This window comes from Haliotis cracherodii, unplaced genomic scaffold, assembly GCF_022045235.1.
Source record: "Haliotis cracherodii isolate W230 unplaced genomic scaffold, xgHalCrac1.p SCAF_13, whole genome shotgun sequence".
Lineage (NCBI taxonomy): Eukaryota > Metazoa > Mollusca > Gastropoda > Lepetellida > Haliotidae > Haliotis > Haliotis cracherodii.
In genome coordinates this window covers 1,644,599-1,664,555 of record NW_027266268.1, presented here as the reverse complement: position 1 = coordinate 1,664,555, position 19,957 = coordinate 1,644,599, and the positions used below count along the sequence as shown (strand labels likewise).

The 19,957-nt window shown below is 36.8% G+C and overlaps 1 protein-coding gene across 3 annotated transcripts in view; it reads right to left on the bottom strand.

Annotated features, from left to right (window-relative positions):
• Nucleotides 1–1,164: 1,164 nt before the first annotated feature.
• LOC139459486 (retinoic acid receptor RXR-like) overlaps nt 1,165–19,957 on the bottom strand; it is a 45,585-nt gene continuing 26,792 nt past the window's right edge. For 2 of the 3 annotated variants that reach the window (XM_071240931.1, XM_071240933.1), the window contains exons 2-7: nt 12,529–12,928; nt 11,659–11,816; nt 9,447–9,604; nt 7,880–8,006; nt 3,922–4,146; nt 1,165–3,788 (exon numbers count right to left, since the gene is read on the bottom strand). In XM_071240931.1, the coding sequence (XP_071097032.1) occupies nt 3,535–3,788; nt 3,922–4,146; nt 7,880–8,006; nt 9,447–9,604; nt 11,659–11,816; nt 12,529–12,928 (1,322 nt within the window). In that variant the 3' untranslated portion in view covers nt 1,165–3,534. The remainder of the gene's footprint in view (nt 3,789–3,921; nt 4,147–7,879; nt 8,007–9,446; nt 9,605–11,658; nt 11,817–12,528; nt 12,929–19,957) is intronic. The other variant, XM_071240932.1, reaches the window with a different exon arrangement.

The following is a 19,957-nucleotide window of genomic DNA, read 5'->3' as shown; positions in this document are numbered from 1 at the left end:
TTTCGTCCGGCGCCATTTCACCTGCATCTGACCTGGTCTCACCCAGCGGGTGTGCATGAAGTTCATTTATAATAATTACTATCATAATCAAAATGCATTGACCACTAGTTTATTATATACGCCTAAGGCAGGAAAATGATGACAATACTTTGGACGTAAAACAAAACGCATCTACCCAAGTAAAACTTCTCGAATAACTCTATACTAATTTTTAACACTATAAGTTTGATATACGTTTCGCTATGACAAGATTTATGCTCATCATTCCATAATACTTGAAACTATTTTAGACCTGGTCCTTTTCTAATGTTAATGTAATTTACTCCTGGAAATAAGAAACCCCTTAGACATCTTAGCATACCATATGTTATAGGGTAATTTGGTCCCTTGCTCGTGAGCAAAACTATCTATTTGCAGACCCTCTCCAAGTAGTGTATGTTTCACTTTAACGGAAGGGAGGGAGCACATAAGAGACCACAGACAATTTACCATGCCTGAAGACTAGTTCGACCTTAAGGTCTGCACTCCAATCTCTTTAAAATCACATCTTTTACTCGCATTGTGTACCTCTGTGCCTGAAGATCCGACAATCCCTCAACAGATTGCCCAAGGTGAACTCTGAGTGACAGCCGAATCAAATATGAAGGATAGGTGGCTTCTGAAACCAACCACCCAGGACATTAATATTCTTCACTTTGGGGCATAGATGCCAAGGCAATCAGAGCAGGTACTAATAATGTCCATAACATATTGACACAGCTTTTATACATTTACATTTGGAAGTGGCCAATATACTTCTTTCAAGATTCAGAAATCCAAAATGCTGGTCTTAAGGCTTTGCACCCAGAATTCAGAAGCCTCACTGAACACATCCTTTGGTTAGAATAGACAGGTAAGTTTGCTCATGGTTCACGAACCCAACCTCAAGGTGTCCTCAAATCTTGATGCCAAATGAAAACATTTCCAAAGACCTCAAAATTCTGTTTCCTACCCATATTTCCTTGGGTGTTTAATCATCAATTGTAAAACCAGGGTTTGTAAGAAAATTTTGTATAAACCTGTCTAATCAAAAATTCAGTAAATCGTGTCTAACCCTACAAATTTAATCAAAGATGAAAACACAACATAATCCAGAGATGAAGACAACTGAATAAAGCCAAATAGAAGTTTTTTTCATAATTTTATTGTTGGTGATTGTGACATGTATGCAGTTGACAAAAGTGACATGACCAACTGGAGGTCAAGCAAGGCATAGAACCATTCATGCACAGCTCACTATACTACCATACTCCTTTACAATATTAAAAACTTGACATTGTATCAGTGAGGAAAACAAGCAGTGTCGAGAATTTCATTATTTCTATATTATGCAAATCTGAGCCATCAAAATTACATGAATTTAGATCATCTGGACTATCACAAATCCAAAGTTTCTGCAAAATACCCGTTGAGATGCACTCTGCCCAATTGAATATGGCTCTAATGATTAACTGGACAGATGTCTATGGTGCCCATTTTATCTGAAGACTTACTAACATGAAAAATCCAACCAACATGAGCATACATGTTCTTCCTAAAGAGCACCAACATGACATTAACTTGCCTAATGGTTTTAAAAGATGGATTAGCTACAGAATTAACAGCAATGACAAAGTATGACAGCATACAAGCAATTGGTTGCAAAATATGTCGTAGGGATAACCAGCAAAATACGACCAAATAGCAATGGAACTCCTGTGTTTCTATATCCTGCAACATATATGAATAATTTTCCTAGTCGATAGATTCATAAACATAAACAGATCACAAGCTGTTATGGCCTTATCATTCACAAAAACAAACAGTTAACATGATGAATCACTTTCAGTATTTGACAAATTTAAGAGAGATGTAAATTACAACATGTAATAACATTGTAAAGTGTGATTTTAACAAGCAGACATACTTTTCCAAGCAGTAAACAAGGTAGCTTACAAATATGCAAGAATAATCTAATGTGCCACAAACAAGCCGCCCAAAAAGATACATTCACTGTTTCACAATATGGACTGTATTTGTCAGCAGCAAGTATTGCCCTGCCAGCGACAGTAATAAATATAAAAACGGATCACAGCTGTTCAACAGTGTCACCTTTATGCTGTCACAACAAAACTGCAATTCATTACATGTATAATGTATATAAATGCCATTTCACAGATTATTTGCATACAAAAAATCTACAAGCGAGATGCTCCCAAAATCCAACTTACTAAATTTGCGCACACACACACATATGTATGTATGTATGTATGTATGTATGTATGTGTGTGTATATATATATATATATGTGTATATATATATATATATATATATATATATATATATATATATATATATATATATATATATATATATATATGTATGTATATATAAAATAAAATACTAGACATACTCATGATGATATCCTTATTGGAAAACTATAAACTGTCACAATATGCTTGCTAAGATAACACTGGTGATAAACACATTCACAAAACATCTCCTCCTCACCACACTTTTGAGTATTTCAACTGAATTCTAAAAGTGTTACCATTAACAACGGCCAATGAACACAGCTGCCCTATATATTGCTAGACAGACATGACTCTTGTTTTTGACAAGCATGCAGGTAGACAGGGTATGTAAACTTGGTAATGTGTGAATTATGACACCATCCCCCATCCTCCAAATACAGTCAATATGACATTAACTGCATCGAAACTACAGTCCTACATAGATACATGTATGTACACAAAGAAATCAATAATACAACTATACAGATATGGTATATACAATGTAGTTGTGTCTTTCTTCACATTCAGAAAGGCAAAAAGATTACAGTAAAACTAAATAACACTATACTGTAACAAGATGACCAGACAGAACCAAAAACATGAATAGAAAGTTCAAACACATAAGCTTGAAATACAGAGCACAATTCAAGATATTGGTTAGAAAATGGTATGGTTTTCAAAACCCTTTGCATGATTTGACAGGTTATAGTTTTGTATATCATACATATATTAGGCAGATTCAACACATTTTACAGATCAAAACGAAGGATATTATGTTACATAGTTACGACGTTTTTTAGAGTGATTTTCGATCTGTGATACCGGTTTACCCAGTTACAGTGTAAATTATTGCCCATGTTTACAATTACAGATCATGACTTACCACTATCAAAATTACCTAGTGTGAACATAACATTATATCTTAAGAAGGCTTTACCAACTATGATCATTCTTGCCTAATGTGTGGTACTATGTACCCTCTAGAGTTTCACATAATGAAGTCCCAATAGATTCTGGGCAATGCAAGAGATCCAGCACAATACTAGCACTTCAATATTCAAGTCTCATTCCCATTATGTTGAATGCCTGTCCAGAAGCCTGTCAGATGGTGTTCACAGCTCAATATTATGACAGTGAGTCTCCCTTCGAGACCGACAGACAAAACCCCACACCCCTGTTACTACCCACACTGACACTGTCTGACAGTGGCTCAGCAAGCTGGCTATGTAGCAGGACTAGGATTTTCTAGCATCTCCATCAGGAAAGTGTCTATTGGTGTGTCTCCAATTAGCTTGAAGAAGAACAGGTGCTCCAAGCATTTAAGTCCAATGCTGCGCAGAGCAGGCAATCTGAGTAAGAGTTTGGCAAAGCGGCCTGGCTCATCAGGATAGCGAGTTTTACAATACTCTTCCAGAGATGCATAAACTTTTTCTCTCAATTGTTCAACCTCTTGCACTGCAGACAGACCTTTAGCATCTGAAAAGAATGAAGAGGGGAAATAAGTTAACAAAACAAACTTTATACTACCAATCAAAGGCATGGAAGTTGTAATAATCTGCCTAGTCTGATGTTATTCACAAGAAGGAAAAATGGATGTTACACAGCTCACCAGGATTGAAGAGTACAATGGCTCGCAGACAGCCAAGTTCTGTCTTATCCATCTTCATCTCTCTCATCTTGGCTACCAGCTCTGTGAGCACTCGGTCAAAGATTGTACCAACCCCTGCCTGATGTGCAGAACTGCGATGTACATGAAGGCCAGTTGCCAAGAGTATGCCATCCTTTACAGCAATAGACCGATGTGAAAATCCTGCAATCAACAGTTCATTCCATCCTGAAACAGACAAATATTTTGGGGTGAAAAGATCATTATTTGTAATAAAATGTCCTACTGAAACAAGTTCAAACATTAGCTCATTCACTGCCATTTCCTCACTGCCCCCAAAATCATACAAATCAAACATACAACCATGCACTTTCAACCCAGTATATATTAATAACTTGACATGTGACTCATAACATGAATCGATATAGGTAATGTTATAATCAGCAAGACAAGCCATACATACCCCTGCCATTCATGCTTACAATAGCAAATAAATGTTGGATTACTCAGAATAATATAGGCCCTAGACTGATACATATGTTTCACAAAGTAATAATTAAAAGTGTGGCATCATAAATGAACCTCATCTGAACTTGTTGCCTTGAAAAAGTAAAACATGCAAAAAGCCATCAAAAGTGGGTTTATGAAGAAAGGACGAGGTAGCTTAAGGGCCCCATTTGGCCCACTGGAAATTTAGAATGTCAAGCTAACAGTTTTCTGTAACTTTATGGGGAAAAAATTGCTAACTTCAAGAGGTAATCTATGAGAAAGTGTGACCCAAGATGATATTTTTTTAGCATATGTTAAATAAAGCTCAGATCAGCAGGGGTCCGATGTAGTGATGTTAAAATATTTCATAATTTTCATAAAACTTCCAAAAATCTGCCTCTTTGACACATTTGAGCTGTATGTTTTCATGTAGTGTTACTGGTAGCTCCAAACATGCATGTGTTGAAATGAACAAAGTCTGGTTCTCATTTCTAAAAGTGTTGCTAATTTCTTAAATTAAGTGGATCATGTTGACCAAAAGGACTCTTATCATATCTTGTCCTTTGTACAATAGACAAAAGAGCCATAACTCTGTTAACTATTAATTAACTCTTTCAACACTGTAGGCCGGTATACCGGCCAAGAAGCATCGAGTCCCCAGACACCGTAGGCCAGTTTACCGGCCAAACCGTAGTCACGTCAAAATAATACTGTATATGACCGCGTAATAGCCAAATTTTGAGGACCAGAAAAAAGTTTCTGTAGAAAGGGGTCGGCTTATCCACGGGATACACTTTCATGATAGTATTTTTCAGATCGTGATCTGTCAGAAACATCGCCTGAATGACGGTCCGATAGATTACAACTTCCCGTAAGTTTGGAAGTTGCCAAGACTAGAGCCATTATTGTTATAAATTATCAATAAAGTTATTATTACACACCAATGTTGTCATTATTAAAAAAATGTTATGCATGTTACTACTTCCAATAATAAGTTTTTAATTGAATGTTCAAAGTTTATCGTTCTTCATAAACTCCACAATCTTCACATGTAACAATATATGTAATTCACAGCTATAATATATAATCCCCAGATGAAATCGCCAATAGCTATTATGTACATTTTGCAAAGTTCATAAATTGATAGTGAACAAATGTCTACCTTTATTGAAAGAGGCAAATAAACAACTATCGGCGAGTTATTCGTTCGCCATTTGCAAAAACATGTGATCAGCTGTTTCCTGTGACGTCACAAAGGGTGACCACTGTGATTGCTTCCTGTTGTTTAAAAAGCAACACTGTACACAAGGAAATGAGCACTGATAATAACGGGCAAACATTTTCAAGTTGTGGGTGCTTAGCGATCGTGTTGGGAGTAGGGGCTTAATTCCTTTGTTTTCGAGAGATTAGTTTACTAAACTGGAGAAGCCTGTGAGTAAGTGATGGTCATTCAATGTGTTCATAGTATGATAGTTTAATCAATTCAATTGGATTAACATACAATAGTGGTGTAAAGGGGGGTATAAAAGTTGGTATATTTTTACAGACTCACAATCTCATCACAAGTTTGAAACGAAAACGCCATGCTTACGATGCAGTCTTCGCTCTGATATATTTTCTCACGTGTTCATATTTCTATATACACCGATTCACAAAATGGCGCTTTGTTGTTGATGGCAACATATAACGATCATTATGAGATTAAAAAAACCCAAGAGAAACAGCTTCCCACATTATGAAAGTGGGTGACTGGTTTGTTAAATCTTTATTAGAAATACTCTTTCAATATAATTACAACGTTTTTCATCTTATATTTTTTAATATCTGCGAGTACCGGCACATGTCTTGCAGTCCGACTTCGCAGTGTTCTTTGCCTTTCACTTCCTGGTTCGGCTTATCTGCAGGTCATATCATTTTCTCTCGTATTTCAATGGTCAAGTTAGCACCTCGGCTTATCTACGGGGTCGGCTTATCCGCGGTGATATACGGTATATATTTTTATGGACCTACCTGTAATATCATTCATTTATTAAATCTAACACATTTCACAATGTCTGAAATACATATTCGATTCCCATTTATCATTTAATATCGATAAATTAAAAAATTATTCACTATTTCCCCGCAGTGTCATTGAAAATAAAATTCTCTGACACACACACACTTCGACAACAGGTCCCCCTCTAACACGTCAAAGAGCAAAATAAAGATGTTTTAAACAAATCTTTATATGTTATACAAAGTAATAAATAAAATTAACAAAAATATATCTAAAAGTAATCAAACTTACATCTAAGTTATTATTTCCATCTTTTCGTGAGATTGCGTGTAATGTAAGTCAAATGACATCTCGGCTTTTGTCGCCTTGAATTTTCGGTTGGACACGATGTTTAATGCAAAAATATATGCATGAAAAATCTTTGTCACAGCTCGTAACCTAGCACGATACATTCACAAAGTTTTATATATGTCGTGATTTCCTGCTTAAAATGTTCAGAATAACACGATTTAACCAAAATCTTTTGTCAACTTCTGAAATTTATCTTACAGAAGCTTGGTATCCAATGAAATCGCTTGTAATAACTACGAAAAAACTCCAGGCGATGTTACGAGCGTGTAGATGAAGGAATAAGCTTTCCAGCGATGTGTCATATGCCAGTCTTCGACGAACGCGTTATTCATACGAACCCTTTGAAAACAGGGGAATTTCTTCATGTTACTGAACGGACAGTCGCTGTTATCGGGAAATGGGTGATGACAGATACTATTTATAATTCTTTTTAAAATTATTTTCCAATTATGTAAACAATGAAAATAAAACAAATAGGTAAGTGGATTTTATGATATCCTATATTTGCCGAAAAACATCAAGTTTTCGCTTCCTTGGACCTTCATCTGGACATTAATGTGGTAGCTTACATTTTGTATTTACAACGAAATTAATTAAGTTGTAAATGCATTAATTTAAATAATGTGAAAACCATAACTTTCATATTTATAAACCATAGGATCAGACCTTTCAAACGGTTTGTAACATGTAGTAGCAAAGATATTTTACAAGCAGATATTTTCTTTGATAAATGTTGGCTTCATCTATCACACAAGAGTCTCTGGGAACTCGGTGTCCCTGCAGTAAACACTTCTGGTTGACTGGTGTTGAAAGAGTAAAGCCTTGTGACCAATCAGGCACCATGTCCAAAGATCATACAGGGGTCATTACATAGTCAAAAATATATTTACGATTTAGCATTTTGAACTCATCGACATATTTATCCCTAAATATGTATTCAAATTTCATCCTTGTATCCATGTTTCCGAAAAAAACTCCCCATTGAAATCTGATGGAACAGATGGAGCCCAAACCGCTATCACCCTGCCATGAACCCTGCAACTTCATGGCTGAGGATAACTGGAATCTAGCAACAGGTTAACTTATATTATACTCATAGATGTAATGCAGTACACCTCTCACCTGCTCGAAGGAGGATCACCTGGTCCTCGAGAGGTAACTCTGTGAAGTGAGGTATGCGCTTAGCCCACTCAACCAATGTAAACAGTTGCTTGTCTGCTGCTTGGCAAATATTAGTCACTGGATCCTTCTGCAAAACACACACACACAAAATGAGCCTAAATCTCAGTTCTGAAAAAACATCACAACATTAAAAATGCATGACAGCCTGGACAGAGTTATACCCCTTGAACTGTAGATGAGAGAGGGCCACCAAAATTGAAGCATTTACTGATGATTTAGGAATATCTGAAACAAGTGATGTATAAAATTGGTAATTTGAAGAAATGTACTAATGGTTAGCTTGACTGACTTTAGCAATTTTATTTTCTCTTGATACATTAAATTGCATTTAATATCCAAACCTTCCCATCACAAGCAAAAACAAGTAATTATTATAAACTGGTTGTATATGTGACAATGCATGTAGTGAGGTCAATAAAAAGTCTGAATTACTGGTGATGGCTTATGGGGTGAAAAAAGTGCAATATATTTTAGATCATCATATCAGTAGGAATTTGGTTCAAAACATCCTTATGATCCTGCCAAAATTACAATGGTTGGCATCTGTGTAGATGGCCCTGCCAAAGAATCTGACTGAGCAAATAAGCCGAATAATATATTCCAGCATACAGTGGTAGAAACTTACATTTATAGCCCACTCGTCCTTATCATGATAATATATAGCAAGACCCCTTAAAAAGGGCAAATTGCTTCCAGTCCTTACGATACCTTAACTATTGGGCACTAACCAATGCTCAATAACCTGAGCCAGATAAACAGGTGGTTAAAATTATGAGCATAAAATGCAATAAACCAAATCATCCAGCCTGTGTACACGGAAATTCCCAATGGATCTGTAATTGCATCACAACAGATAAACATTCGTGTTGGTCCCCAGAATCAGGGCAGGGTGGAGTATGAAGTAGTAAACTGACAAGACTCCAGACCTTTCTCCACACATATTAATTTCAAATATCAGTTTTAGCCTGCACTTCTAAAAAATGGCTCTGTAACTCATAACAAAATGTATAATATACTATTCTATATCGTTGATGTGCGATTGTCAAATTCAATCTCTCCTACACAAGACTGAGGAGGTTGGAAGTGAACAAAAGTTCCACAAATCCCAATGTCCATTTTGGAAGTTTCTAGGCTCAATCTGAAAACACCTTTCAGAATAAAACAATGCAGCTGTTCCATGGCAATGTATATTGAAAATCCACCCCTGTGTAAACAGATCTCATAATGCAAACCTGCCCTTGAGTTACAAACATCTACATTCATACCACCATGACTATATGGCAGTTATACTAACATCTAAAGCACAAAGGAGTGACTCGGCAATAGAAACAAACGGTTTTCGGCCACTTGTCCTTATTATGATATTATATAGCAAAACCCTTAAAAAGGGCCAATTTATACTGGTCCTTATGATATTTCAACAATTGGGCAGTTGGGCAAGGACTATAAGACTAGAGCTCTACAATTCTAATGCTGGTGACTACTTGGGTACATGTGGTATACATACCTGTGTGTCAATGTAAGTGTCAATCTTAGGTTCTACTGCCAGTTCAGCCTCCAGAATCTGCTCTGTGGGCATATCATTGTTGGCTCCACTGGTACTCTCTACTTCTTCCCCCTTCTCCTTCACACGTTGCCTCTCCTCCTGTACAGCTGCCAACAAAGCTAACCAAGTCAGTGGACGTGGGGAATCACCCCGACAAAGACAGTTCCATAAAACTCAAAAATCTGCCAGCCAGTCTCCCTCCTTTAGCTCATTATACATGGCAAGTAACAATTACCTCAGCTGAGGTCAAGCACATGTCATCAATCCATGCAGAGACTTTATATGGGCCCTAAGAAACCCAGATATCTGTTAGTATTGTCATATGTTTGGAGAAAAATATGCTCTCAATTTAGCAAGTGTAAAAACTAATTTGCACTGCACAATGTGTGGATATCAGTAAGTGATGTACACACTTAGTGCAGTCTAGTGTTCAATGTTCATGTTGCACCTATCTGGAAAACTGGACTGGCATTACATGAACAAACATATATTCTCATTATATCTTCTCAAAATGGAATTGTCCAGATGGAGCTGCTTTGTCCCTACATCCAACTGGTGCATGCATTGCAAAACAATAACAAAAAATACAGGATTAGTAGCTCAGCTTGCAGTACACTTCAATTCCATGCATTGAGAAGGAACACTTCATGAAAACATCTAAGATTTATAGTTTCAGCTTCAAGAAAATCTAAAATACCAACATGACCACAACAGCTTGGTCCATTTTGGTTTGACAATGTTTTAACCATGTGAAGTAACATGTTAGACAAAAGATTAATTAGGGCTCCAAGTCAAAGGCTCACAAGTGGTTCCTAACGTTGGACGCCGTTGGTACAAGCAAACCATGTGCGGATTTGAACATGGACACAGTGTGAAATGGGTTTAGAACAACCCGGGATTTTCATGGGACACGTCAATGTCGTAGGGGCAATGTCTCGCAAGCGTTTCCTTACTTTTGAGTGTCGGTACAACCAAACCATTTGGGGATTCGAACATGGACAAGGTTCGAAACAGGTTCAGCACTATTTCTAAGCAATGCGACGAAACCCGGGGTCCTTGCGAACTCAGAACGCAAATCCGTTTGACTGTAGCTCAATTAACAAAGAAGTTACAGTCTGATATTGAGTCACCAAGACGAAAGGCTGAGGAGCCCTAGTGTTATAGTTCGATTCAATATTATTATTATTCCGCCGATTTTTGTACCAGAGCTAGCAGAATAACCACTGGCTCGATTATGTTCACATATTTTGTGTGTATGAAGACCGTTGAGTACTAGATTCCGCCAAAATCCCAAGGCCGTAGCCCCAGTGGCCAAGGGCAGATGACTGAAAAACATTTTTGGAAAATGTAATTCGCCCTACTGCTCTGCAACCGCTTGTCCGATTACTTTCAAACCTTGCATGTATCTGCTGCTTCAGTTCCTTGACATTTTTTGTTCTTTGACCTTGGATTCAAGGTTTTCAGTTTTTTGGGGGTATATGTCTTCAAATCGTATCTCCTCTGAACCCACTGCATGAAATGATTTCAAACTTTCTGAGAATTGTCTCCATCAAAAACACATTGAACTCTTTCAGCTGTTTCAAGATATCTTTCTTTGTGACGGTCCTATTGGATTTTGATTTTGATGATTTTTTTCACCGAAACATTATTTTAAAGATTATATCTTGTAAGGTTCTCCAAAGAAACTATTGAAAGTTGACAGGAAGTTAGTTGGACAGATGTACGTCATCTTTTGTTCTTGGTTGCATGCTAAAGGTAACACTGCTTGGTGGTAATATTTAATTTATATTTGGGACACCCCTGGAACAATCCCAATTTCGTAGCGGCGATGTCCAGTGACTATTTTTTGACGGAGTTGGTACAAGCAAACCCTTTGAGGATGCTGAAGGTCGGAAATGGGTTTAGAACAGAATTGGACACCCCTGCACACGACAATTTTATAGTGGCGATAACCTGCAAGTGGTGCCTACATTTGACGGATTTGGTACAAGGAATCCCTTTGAGGATTCGAACATGGACATTTGTGCGCTGTGTTACTTGGAGCCCGCCATAGCTACTTGCAGCTTTAATTTCCACTTTGCTCTCAGATAGCAATTGCTCAACAATGTCAACTGATTTAAGATTGTTTTATGAAGTGGCACCTATTTTGTACCAATGGCAAGGAAGTACATACCTTCTCTCTTCATTCCCATGGAGAGACACTTCATATATCGGCAATACTGGCAGCGGTTGCGCTGACGCTTGTCAATCATACAGTTCTTGTCATCTCGGCATGCATATGTCAGCTCTTTCCTGACAGTTCTCTTGAAAAAGCCTTTGCAACCCTCACAGCTAAAAAGTACAGAGACATCCATCCATACATCCATGAAATCAAAGGCTTAAGCCAACAAAGACAGCCACTTAACATTCGTTGCTGTCAGCATTGATGTAATCATATGTTTTCTGTATTATCACTGAAGATGAAACGACGAGTGAAAACTAAAATCTAACTTTCCCTTACAAAAAGCTACAACACAACCATATCTTGCTCACATGTCTTTTGACTGCAGGGATTATTTTGTTTTCATAATGACAATATTCAATTAAATATTCCTCCCCCAAAATGTTTGGTTTGCTTGCTACCTAAAATACCATTCTATGCTTGTCCTAAGAGGTGACTAGCGGGTTCGGGTGGTCAGGCTCATGCATGTCATCGTATCCGAAATTTTATGTGGATCGATGCTCATGATAATCAATCGCTGGATTGTCTGGTCCAGACCTGATTATTTACAGACCGCCGTCATATAGCTGGAATATTGCTGAGTGTAGCTTTAAACAAACGAACCTATTTCATAAAAGATAAACTCTCAGTTTCCTCATTTCACAGCCATTCGCAAAATACTCCCCCATAAATTATGTGACAAACAATAAAATGTATCGTAAAATATCATCTCCAGCTAGATCTTATATATTTGATATCAACAGAGAGACTCTTATGAGCTTGGCCATACATGCATCATACAGGCCAAATAACAAAATCAAAATTTCCTACAGGAACACTTACCTATATACACCATAGTGTTTACCAGAAGCCCTATCACCACAGATGGCACAGATATGTTTATTGGTTAGGGAGGAATGTGCCATTCCCATGCCCGGAGGTGATGGAGAAGGTCCTCCGCCTAGTGACAACATTGGGGGTGATCCTAAAGGAGATCCCATGGATGATGTAGGGGAGTGGAGAGGAGGTGAGTGCATCGGTCCTGGATGGCCAGGTGATGGCTGTGTTGATGATGGCATGGAGGGGATGCCATGGCTGAAGCCATAGAAACCACCGTGCGTACTAGTGGGTGAAGTCAGGGCAGAAATGTCAGGCTTAATATCAGGAGGATGACCCATTCCACCCATCTGTGCCATGGACATGCTACCCTGCATACTGCCATTCACATTACTGTCCAGCGTATCTGTTAACAAACAAAAAAACATTTATTACAATATGCTTGCTGAAAAAAGCTGAAGAAAAAGACTTAAGTATCATTAAGTATCATAAGATGAAATCTCATAAGATATTCATAAATGATAAAATAAACATCAGAAGACATTCTCCCTCCCCCTTTTTAACAAAGGGATTAATTTATTTTTGATTCTGTCATAAAAAAAACTGGAAATGGCAAACATGTGTACATTCATTTGGCTATGTTATTTACCATTTGTTAAGTTCAAAATAACCAACATGATAACTAGAATGATTATCGGAAGAATATAAATCTGAAAATATATTTGTATTAACAAAATATTCGGACATTTTGTAATTTTAGTTGCTGTTTGTAACGTAAGTGTATCAGAGCTCCAGATAAGCTTTTGGTGGTGTGGGTATTTTACCCATGCATTTTAAAATCATTGGGTATCAGTAATTCTATCTGCGTATTCAAATTTCTGTTACCCACTAGTTTTTACACATGTGGGTATTTAAGTTAAATATTAAAAAACACTATTCATCTAGTCCCTGCAAAATGGTGTCGTGTGGGTTCGAGAGCTTTATAGGACTCAAAAATACCACGATACTTCCACAAGAAAGTGTGATGGCAAATGATCATGATGTAACTGTCATCGTGGAGTTTGGCAAGGTTGACGGAATGCCCGTTTTTTTCAAAATAGGTTGCTGATTTGCTAATCGAATACGCAGGGTTACTTCACAATATTTTGATGATACGCACAAGTTTTATTTTTGTAGCGTATCTGTAATGTTCGTTGCGTATTTGATACGCTTGGATTATATTTTACTGTGTATTTCTGCATTTCTGATGCGTATTTTACGGAGTTACGCAGCTTATCTGGAGCTCTGGTGTATTAAATAAAAAAGTAATCCTCAGTGTAGTATCCAGGTATCATTGGTTGGTTTAGTAGTATAAAATTGTTTGACCAGTCACCATTAGAGATCGACCACTCACCATAGAGATCGACCAGTCAGTGATCATCAATAAGTAGACATTTTGAAGCCACACATTACCGACTTTGTATAATTTTAAAGTCAACTAAGAGTCAATATTTGTTGGTTGTTTAACATGGCACTCAGCAATATTCCAGCAATATTCCAGCCATATGATGACAGTCTGTAATTAATCTCATCTGGACCAGATAAAGCAGAATATTCATGACACGTCTTCATTTTTAGACAAATAGGGTTCACTTCAAGGCATCAATAGCAATAATCATGGTTTCTGTAAACAATAGGATCGTAACGATACATTGTAGTCTTGATGTATTGCAATATGAAGAATCAGAAAAATACTCCAAAGTGGAACAGTTTTGCGAAAAGGAAAGTACTGCAGAAACTGCGAGTGAATAGTTGCGCATGGCGCAGGTATTATTGTGGAACAACAAACAAAAAGACCTCAGGAGGCAAATTTCTTTAATTCGCTTTCACACCTTGACAAACTCGCCAGTATAAGTTAATTAATAATCCCTCGCATCCTGCATTCCTTGAATTACATATTGTGACTCAGCGTCAACTGTCAAATTTTGTTCAGTAATCTGCCACATCTTGTCAAGTTGCTGACATAACACTGAGTAGTCCAGACATATGCCAGCCAGTCTCTACTGTTAGGTAAACATGTTACTCCAACAACACATGCATCTATAGTTTAAAACACTGAATAGCCATGTCATTGGTCATTATGCTGTTCCCTACTTATAAAAAAATAACACATGCAAATGTACCTTTGATATTTTGTAATCTTAACAGGGTGTCAGTAATCTTTCCAGATGCAGTTAAGGTTAGTGTTAGCCACTAACAATAATTTTATGGCACAAAATCTTCCAGATTTACGGCACATTTCAACATATTACAAAGAATTATTGATTGAAACTTTGAAATATACATCTTAAGCAAATTCAAAACAATGCTTCACCTATTATCCATCTGCACAAATCTTGCAGATTGCACAGATATATGTTTAATTCTTTTTTAACATTTCATCAACTTTGTATTTGAGACATTTCATAACAGGCATGTCAGATGTCACTGAAGTAATATTCTACCACCTTAATATCACTGTCCAATGATTTACGTCCCAAGTCAGTGGAGGTGCACCTTTAATTGAGTGACCATGGTATGTCAGTTGATTTGTAACACTCTTTACTATTGTCTTGTTCACTTCACCATTACAACTGTGAAACCCAAATTGATCCCAAACTATACTTTCTAATTTAACAAAACTGTGTAAAAGATCAGAAAAATCTTCACACTTTAAAATGGCTACTCATAACCTTCCTAAGTGTCCATTTTTTAAGGTTATTTGCACCAAGGTTAAAAAGTGTGGATGTACCTCAGTTGGTTTTCTTGTCCAGAAGGGATTCTGGAAGCTGGTTGCTTGTCTTAGTGAGATCTGACCTACAGCAGAGATCGTCCTCACTAGAAGTTGTGGTGCTGTATTCTTAATGAAACAGAAAAGTCTTTGCCTCTAGCTACCTTAATAACACAGTTTAACCACTTCCAGTTATTGACCTTTACCTTCAATCTCATCAATGAACTGTGGGGTGATCATGTAAAAAAAAGTTTCGTCAAATTCCCAAAACAAATGCTCAAGGGTCAAGATAATTTGTCTACACGGGTTTGTTGGGCGGTTTAATTCACTCCAAGTGACCTTGACCTTCAACTTAAACTCGGGATGTGCTGTACCCAAAGAAAATCTCTAAACTATAACACACCTGTTTTGTGTGTATCCTACTCAGAAATATAGGCATAAGTGCTTCCAATTAAACTTCAAAACAGTTATTGTTACCTTTAAAAAGAATTACTGAATATTGAACATCGCTTTAATATTAAATGCCCTCATCATTTAAACCGGTAAATGTGTTGAAAAACTGTTTAAATGTCTTTACTCATGTTGACTGTTCTTATACTGATAATCTGTGATAGAAAATAAGCACAGTACCATGGATTATGCATGACCTTACTTTCTTTCTGAATGGCCCACCTTACATCAAGGCTTGTATGGACACTGAATATGCTCACCACAGAGTAGCATATAAGACAAATATAGCAGCCTGTTTCTAAACATCTTCCTGAGTTTCCACAAGCCTATACCAAAGCCTAGTTTCTACCCTAGGGTGGGAACTAAACATTTTGCTGCAGAGAAGATGGTTTCAACATGCTAATATATGTCTCATGAATGGCGACTGATTGATAGCAAGACAGTGAAAAAAATAAGGACAAACTCTGAGTAACAGCATGAAGCAATGACAGAGTGAATGTGTTGACAACCTTTTCACAATTTCAGTGTTGGTCAAATTGAAATCCTGTTAAGAAAAAACAATGAAGTTGACCATTTGGCAGCTGGCTAACAGCCCTTGATATTTTAAGTGTCTTCTCAAACATTACTTCTTAAGATAAACAGAAATTCTGAATTATTACACAAGAGTTGTCCAATCAATACTTGTGCCTTTAATCTTGAACAAGAGGGTTAAGCATGCTTTTAGTTTTAGGCTGTTGTCTGGCTTTTGTTTCTTCATGAGTACCAGCACCATATTCTTTTGATACCAGGTCTGTGTTTGATTTCTGATGCATAATGTCCCCATACACAAAATAAGTTGGGACGTATACTTGACAAATCATGTTTTACTCCGATTTGAAACCTCTCTCCATCAAGAGAATAAATCCATCAGTTGAAGTCTTGGCAAAATTTTGACTGCCCAATCGAAACTGCCATGGCAGCCATCAACACTCTGCATGTCTTCTGTATTTATGCCTTCATGGAATATTTTGCAGAAGTTTGCTAGTCCATAATATCATATACAGGGCTCAGTTTAGCGACATAAAACATGCACAAATGGAACCTATAATAGAAAAAAATCAACCTCATATTTAAGTGCATGTCAAAATAAATTCAAATTTGTGTCTGACTGAGCCTTACTGCCTTATAAAATCGATATTCGAACAAACTCAATATCACTAAAGTTCATTTACCATACGACATCACTAATCCCTGTGTTACATGTAATTTGTCATGCTTTCTTAGGCATGACATCATCAAACAATGGGTACATCAAGATGATGTGCACATGTTACATTTTACAGCAATGCATAATTAATTTATGTGACACTGGTAGCAGACCGGCATATGTTTTAACTTTGATAGATTCATGGGACCAGAGTGCAACCTGGTTTTGTTTGGTGCATGGTTTTCATGTCAATATGCACCTGGTCTTAGTTAAATCAAGGTCCTTTAATATGGGAGCCCTGCATAAATTGTTGTCAATAATGCAATTTTTTTAACCTAGCTGTTTAAGGTTTTACTGGTAACGTCAACCATTCTTTGAAAGCCTACCCCTCAATGACATTTGACATTGAAACTTCACATTTCGTCAGACATAATGATTTCCTTTTTCATACTATACATTTTTTGCAAATAAAGTTTAAATGAACCTCACCTAGACCGGGATAGCCAAGCCAGCTGACACTCCTACAAAAAATCAATATCTGGCAGTAGAAAGCCAGAAGTAAGAAGGATAAGCAGAACCACCTCAAAATCAGTGGAACACATCTAGAATAACACTAAACAGATATTTTTAATGTACACTTGCCTTACATGGCTATCTAACTATATTTGTGCACTGAAATATAACACAAAGTAGGCAAATATCTAACCAATAAGATCACTAAATTTTCTTAACATTAAATCATAAATGTCCCCGATATGTTGCAGACATGATCTAGCTACATATGAAAATCTAATCAATGCCTTTTGCTTTTGCATCCAGAGGTTATGAACCAAAATGCTGATTGTTAAACAAAACAAACCTCAGTAAATAAAAACAAAAACGGAGTTTAGGGTTTTAAGCGACGCACAAAACATTGAGACTTGACGCAGAAAAAGAATATGCTACATCCCAATGGACGCACAATAATATTTTTTGTACCAACAGCGCATTAAGAGCAGTTAGGGGAGTCTGTCATTTCATCCACCAATAATGACCACTGTCCACATGATCATTGATTTATTCCAAGTAATTATAAAAACATACAGTACACTTCAAGATTTCATTCATATTGCCTGCAAGGACCCTTAAAATTGGGTTCCACCTCCTGTGAATCAGTGTAAACACTAAATCACTATTTCAAAAACTGATGTGTCAACATGGTCAATTTTCTGAAACTGTCCATTGGAAATCCTGGTTCAAAACATACTGCACAACATCAGCAACTAATAAAATATATGATAGTCTCTGCAATAGCGATGTTTCGGTAGTTGCTTTTTTTATGTGATCTTTGTTACCTCGGCATACCTCAATAACTTCATGTATGCTGTCGTAAAAAAGCAAGATTTTCTGAATGTATTCTTGAAATTATGTTAAAATGACAGGTCAGAAGACATTCTCTGTGATGGATTGACAAGACAATGATATCACAGAGATAATAAATGGCGACCATGATAAGAGTGATTTTGGTCGTTTCAAAACTACTGTTGCTTGGCACTACAGGTTTAGAGTAATCCCATGACTTCACTGTTTTAGCAGCCATAGCCCCTGCTGTTCCAACTTCCAGTAAGGTGTGGACCAGGTAAATGTGAGTCTAGCCTAAAGAATCGTCGTATCCATGTCGCTAGTCGAAACCGCCTGAATCAAAGACGTCTGAACAATCTGATGATATTAAATAATACCCCATGCTGCTGCATGTCATCTCTTCCAAAATAAAAAATGAAAACTGAATCAACAAGGTACGATGCTGTTATATCATTTTTAATAATTGACATGACAGCTATTTTGAGGATTTAGTGATCAAAACTTAAATTCATGTTCATACAGTGGGTGATGTCTTCAACATTAGAATTCAGCCATATTCAGATATTATATCCTGGATAAAAGGTAGTATCTCCATTGCCTCATCTAGTAAAGTTTATCCAGGACCAGTATATTTGTTTTCTACCGGCCCACATGACCTGCACAAAAAAATGCCACCCGAAACACTATTAAAAAAAAGATTTTTTCCCTAAATCATGGTAGGCAGCATTATTTATATCAATCAACTAAAGAGTCGGGCCTGTGGAAGCACAATATAACAGAGCTCCAATTAAGCTGCATGTTTGCATAAAATACACACAATAAATCACCATTACCCAGTTAATTTTCAGTTTCTTGCGTACAAATAAGCATGAAAAACCCAGAGAGTATACACACATGTAATTACCCAATGCCGCCTTTCTAACTTGAGTACATGTATTCCTTTAGGCGACACTTTTTTTATTTCTTGGTTTACGGATACCAAACTCATTTCAAAAGTGAGGCAGGCCTCTCACATTTTTTTTACTTGAATTTTGTCCTAAAAAGTTAGGTAGGTATGAAAAAAAATATCCTGGCATAACAAAAGTCAAATAACTAAATTTTTCAATAACATTTTATTATATCCCTGGCACTCAGCTTGTGCACAAATGGCAACATAACAATATTCATGTCATTGGTGGAAATGCATGAAAGACGCTGCTATTTTGGCAGCATGGGCAACGTTTAACTCTTTCAACACCAGCCAACCAGAAGATTACTGCTGTGACACCAAGTTCCCAGAGACTCTTGTGTGAAAGATGAAACCAACATTTATCAAGGAAATTATCTGCTGAAATAAACATCTTTGCTACTACATGTTTGGCCATACACTATTTGAAAGGTTTAATTAATCCTATTGTTTATAAATATGAAAGTTATGTGTATTACATTATTTAAATAATTCATTAACAACTGAATAAAGTTCGTTTTAAATAAAAATAATGTAAGCTAAAACATTCATAACGTCCAGATTAAGGACCAATGAAGCGCAAAGTTAAAGATTTTTTTGCCAAATATAAGAATTCATAAAATCCACATACCCATTTCTTTTTTATTTTCATTTGTTTACGCTGTTGGAACAGTATTTTTTTAAAAATTACAAATAATATCTGTCATCACCCATTTCCCGATGATAGTGGTTGTCCGCTCACTAACATGATGAAATACCTACG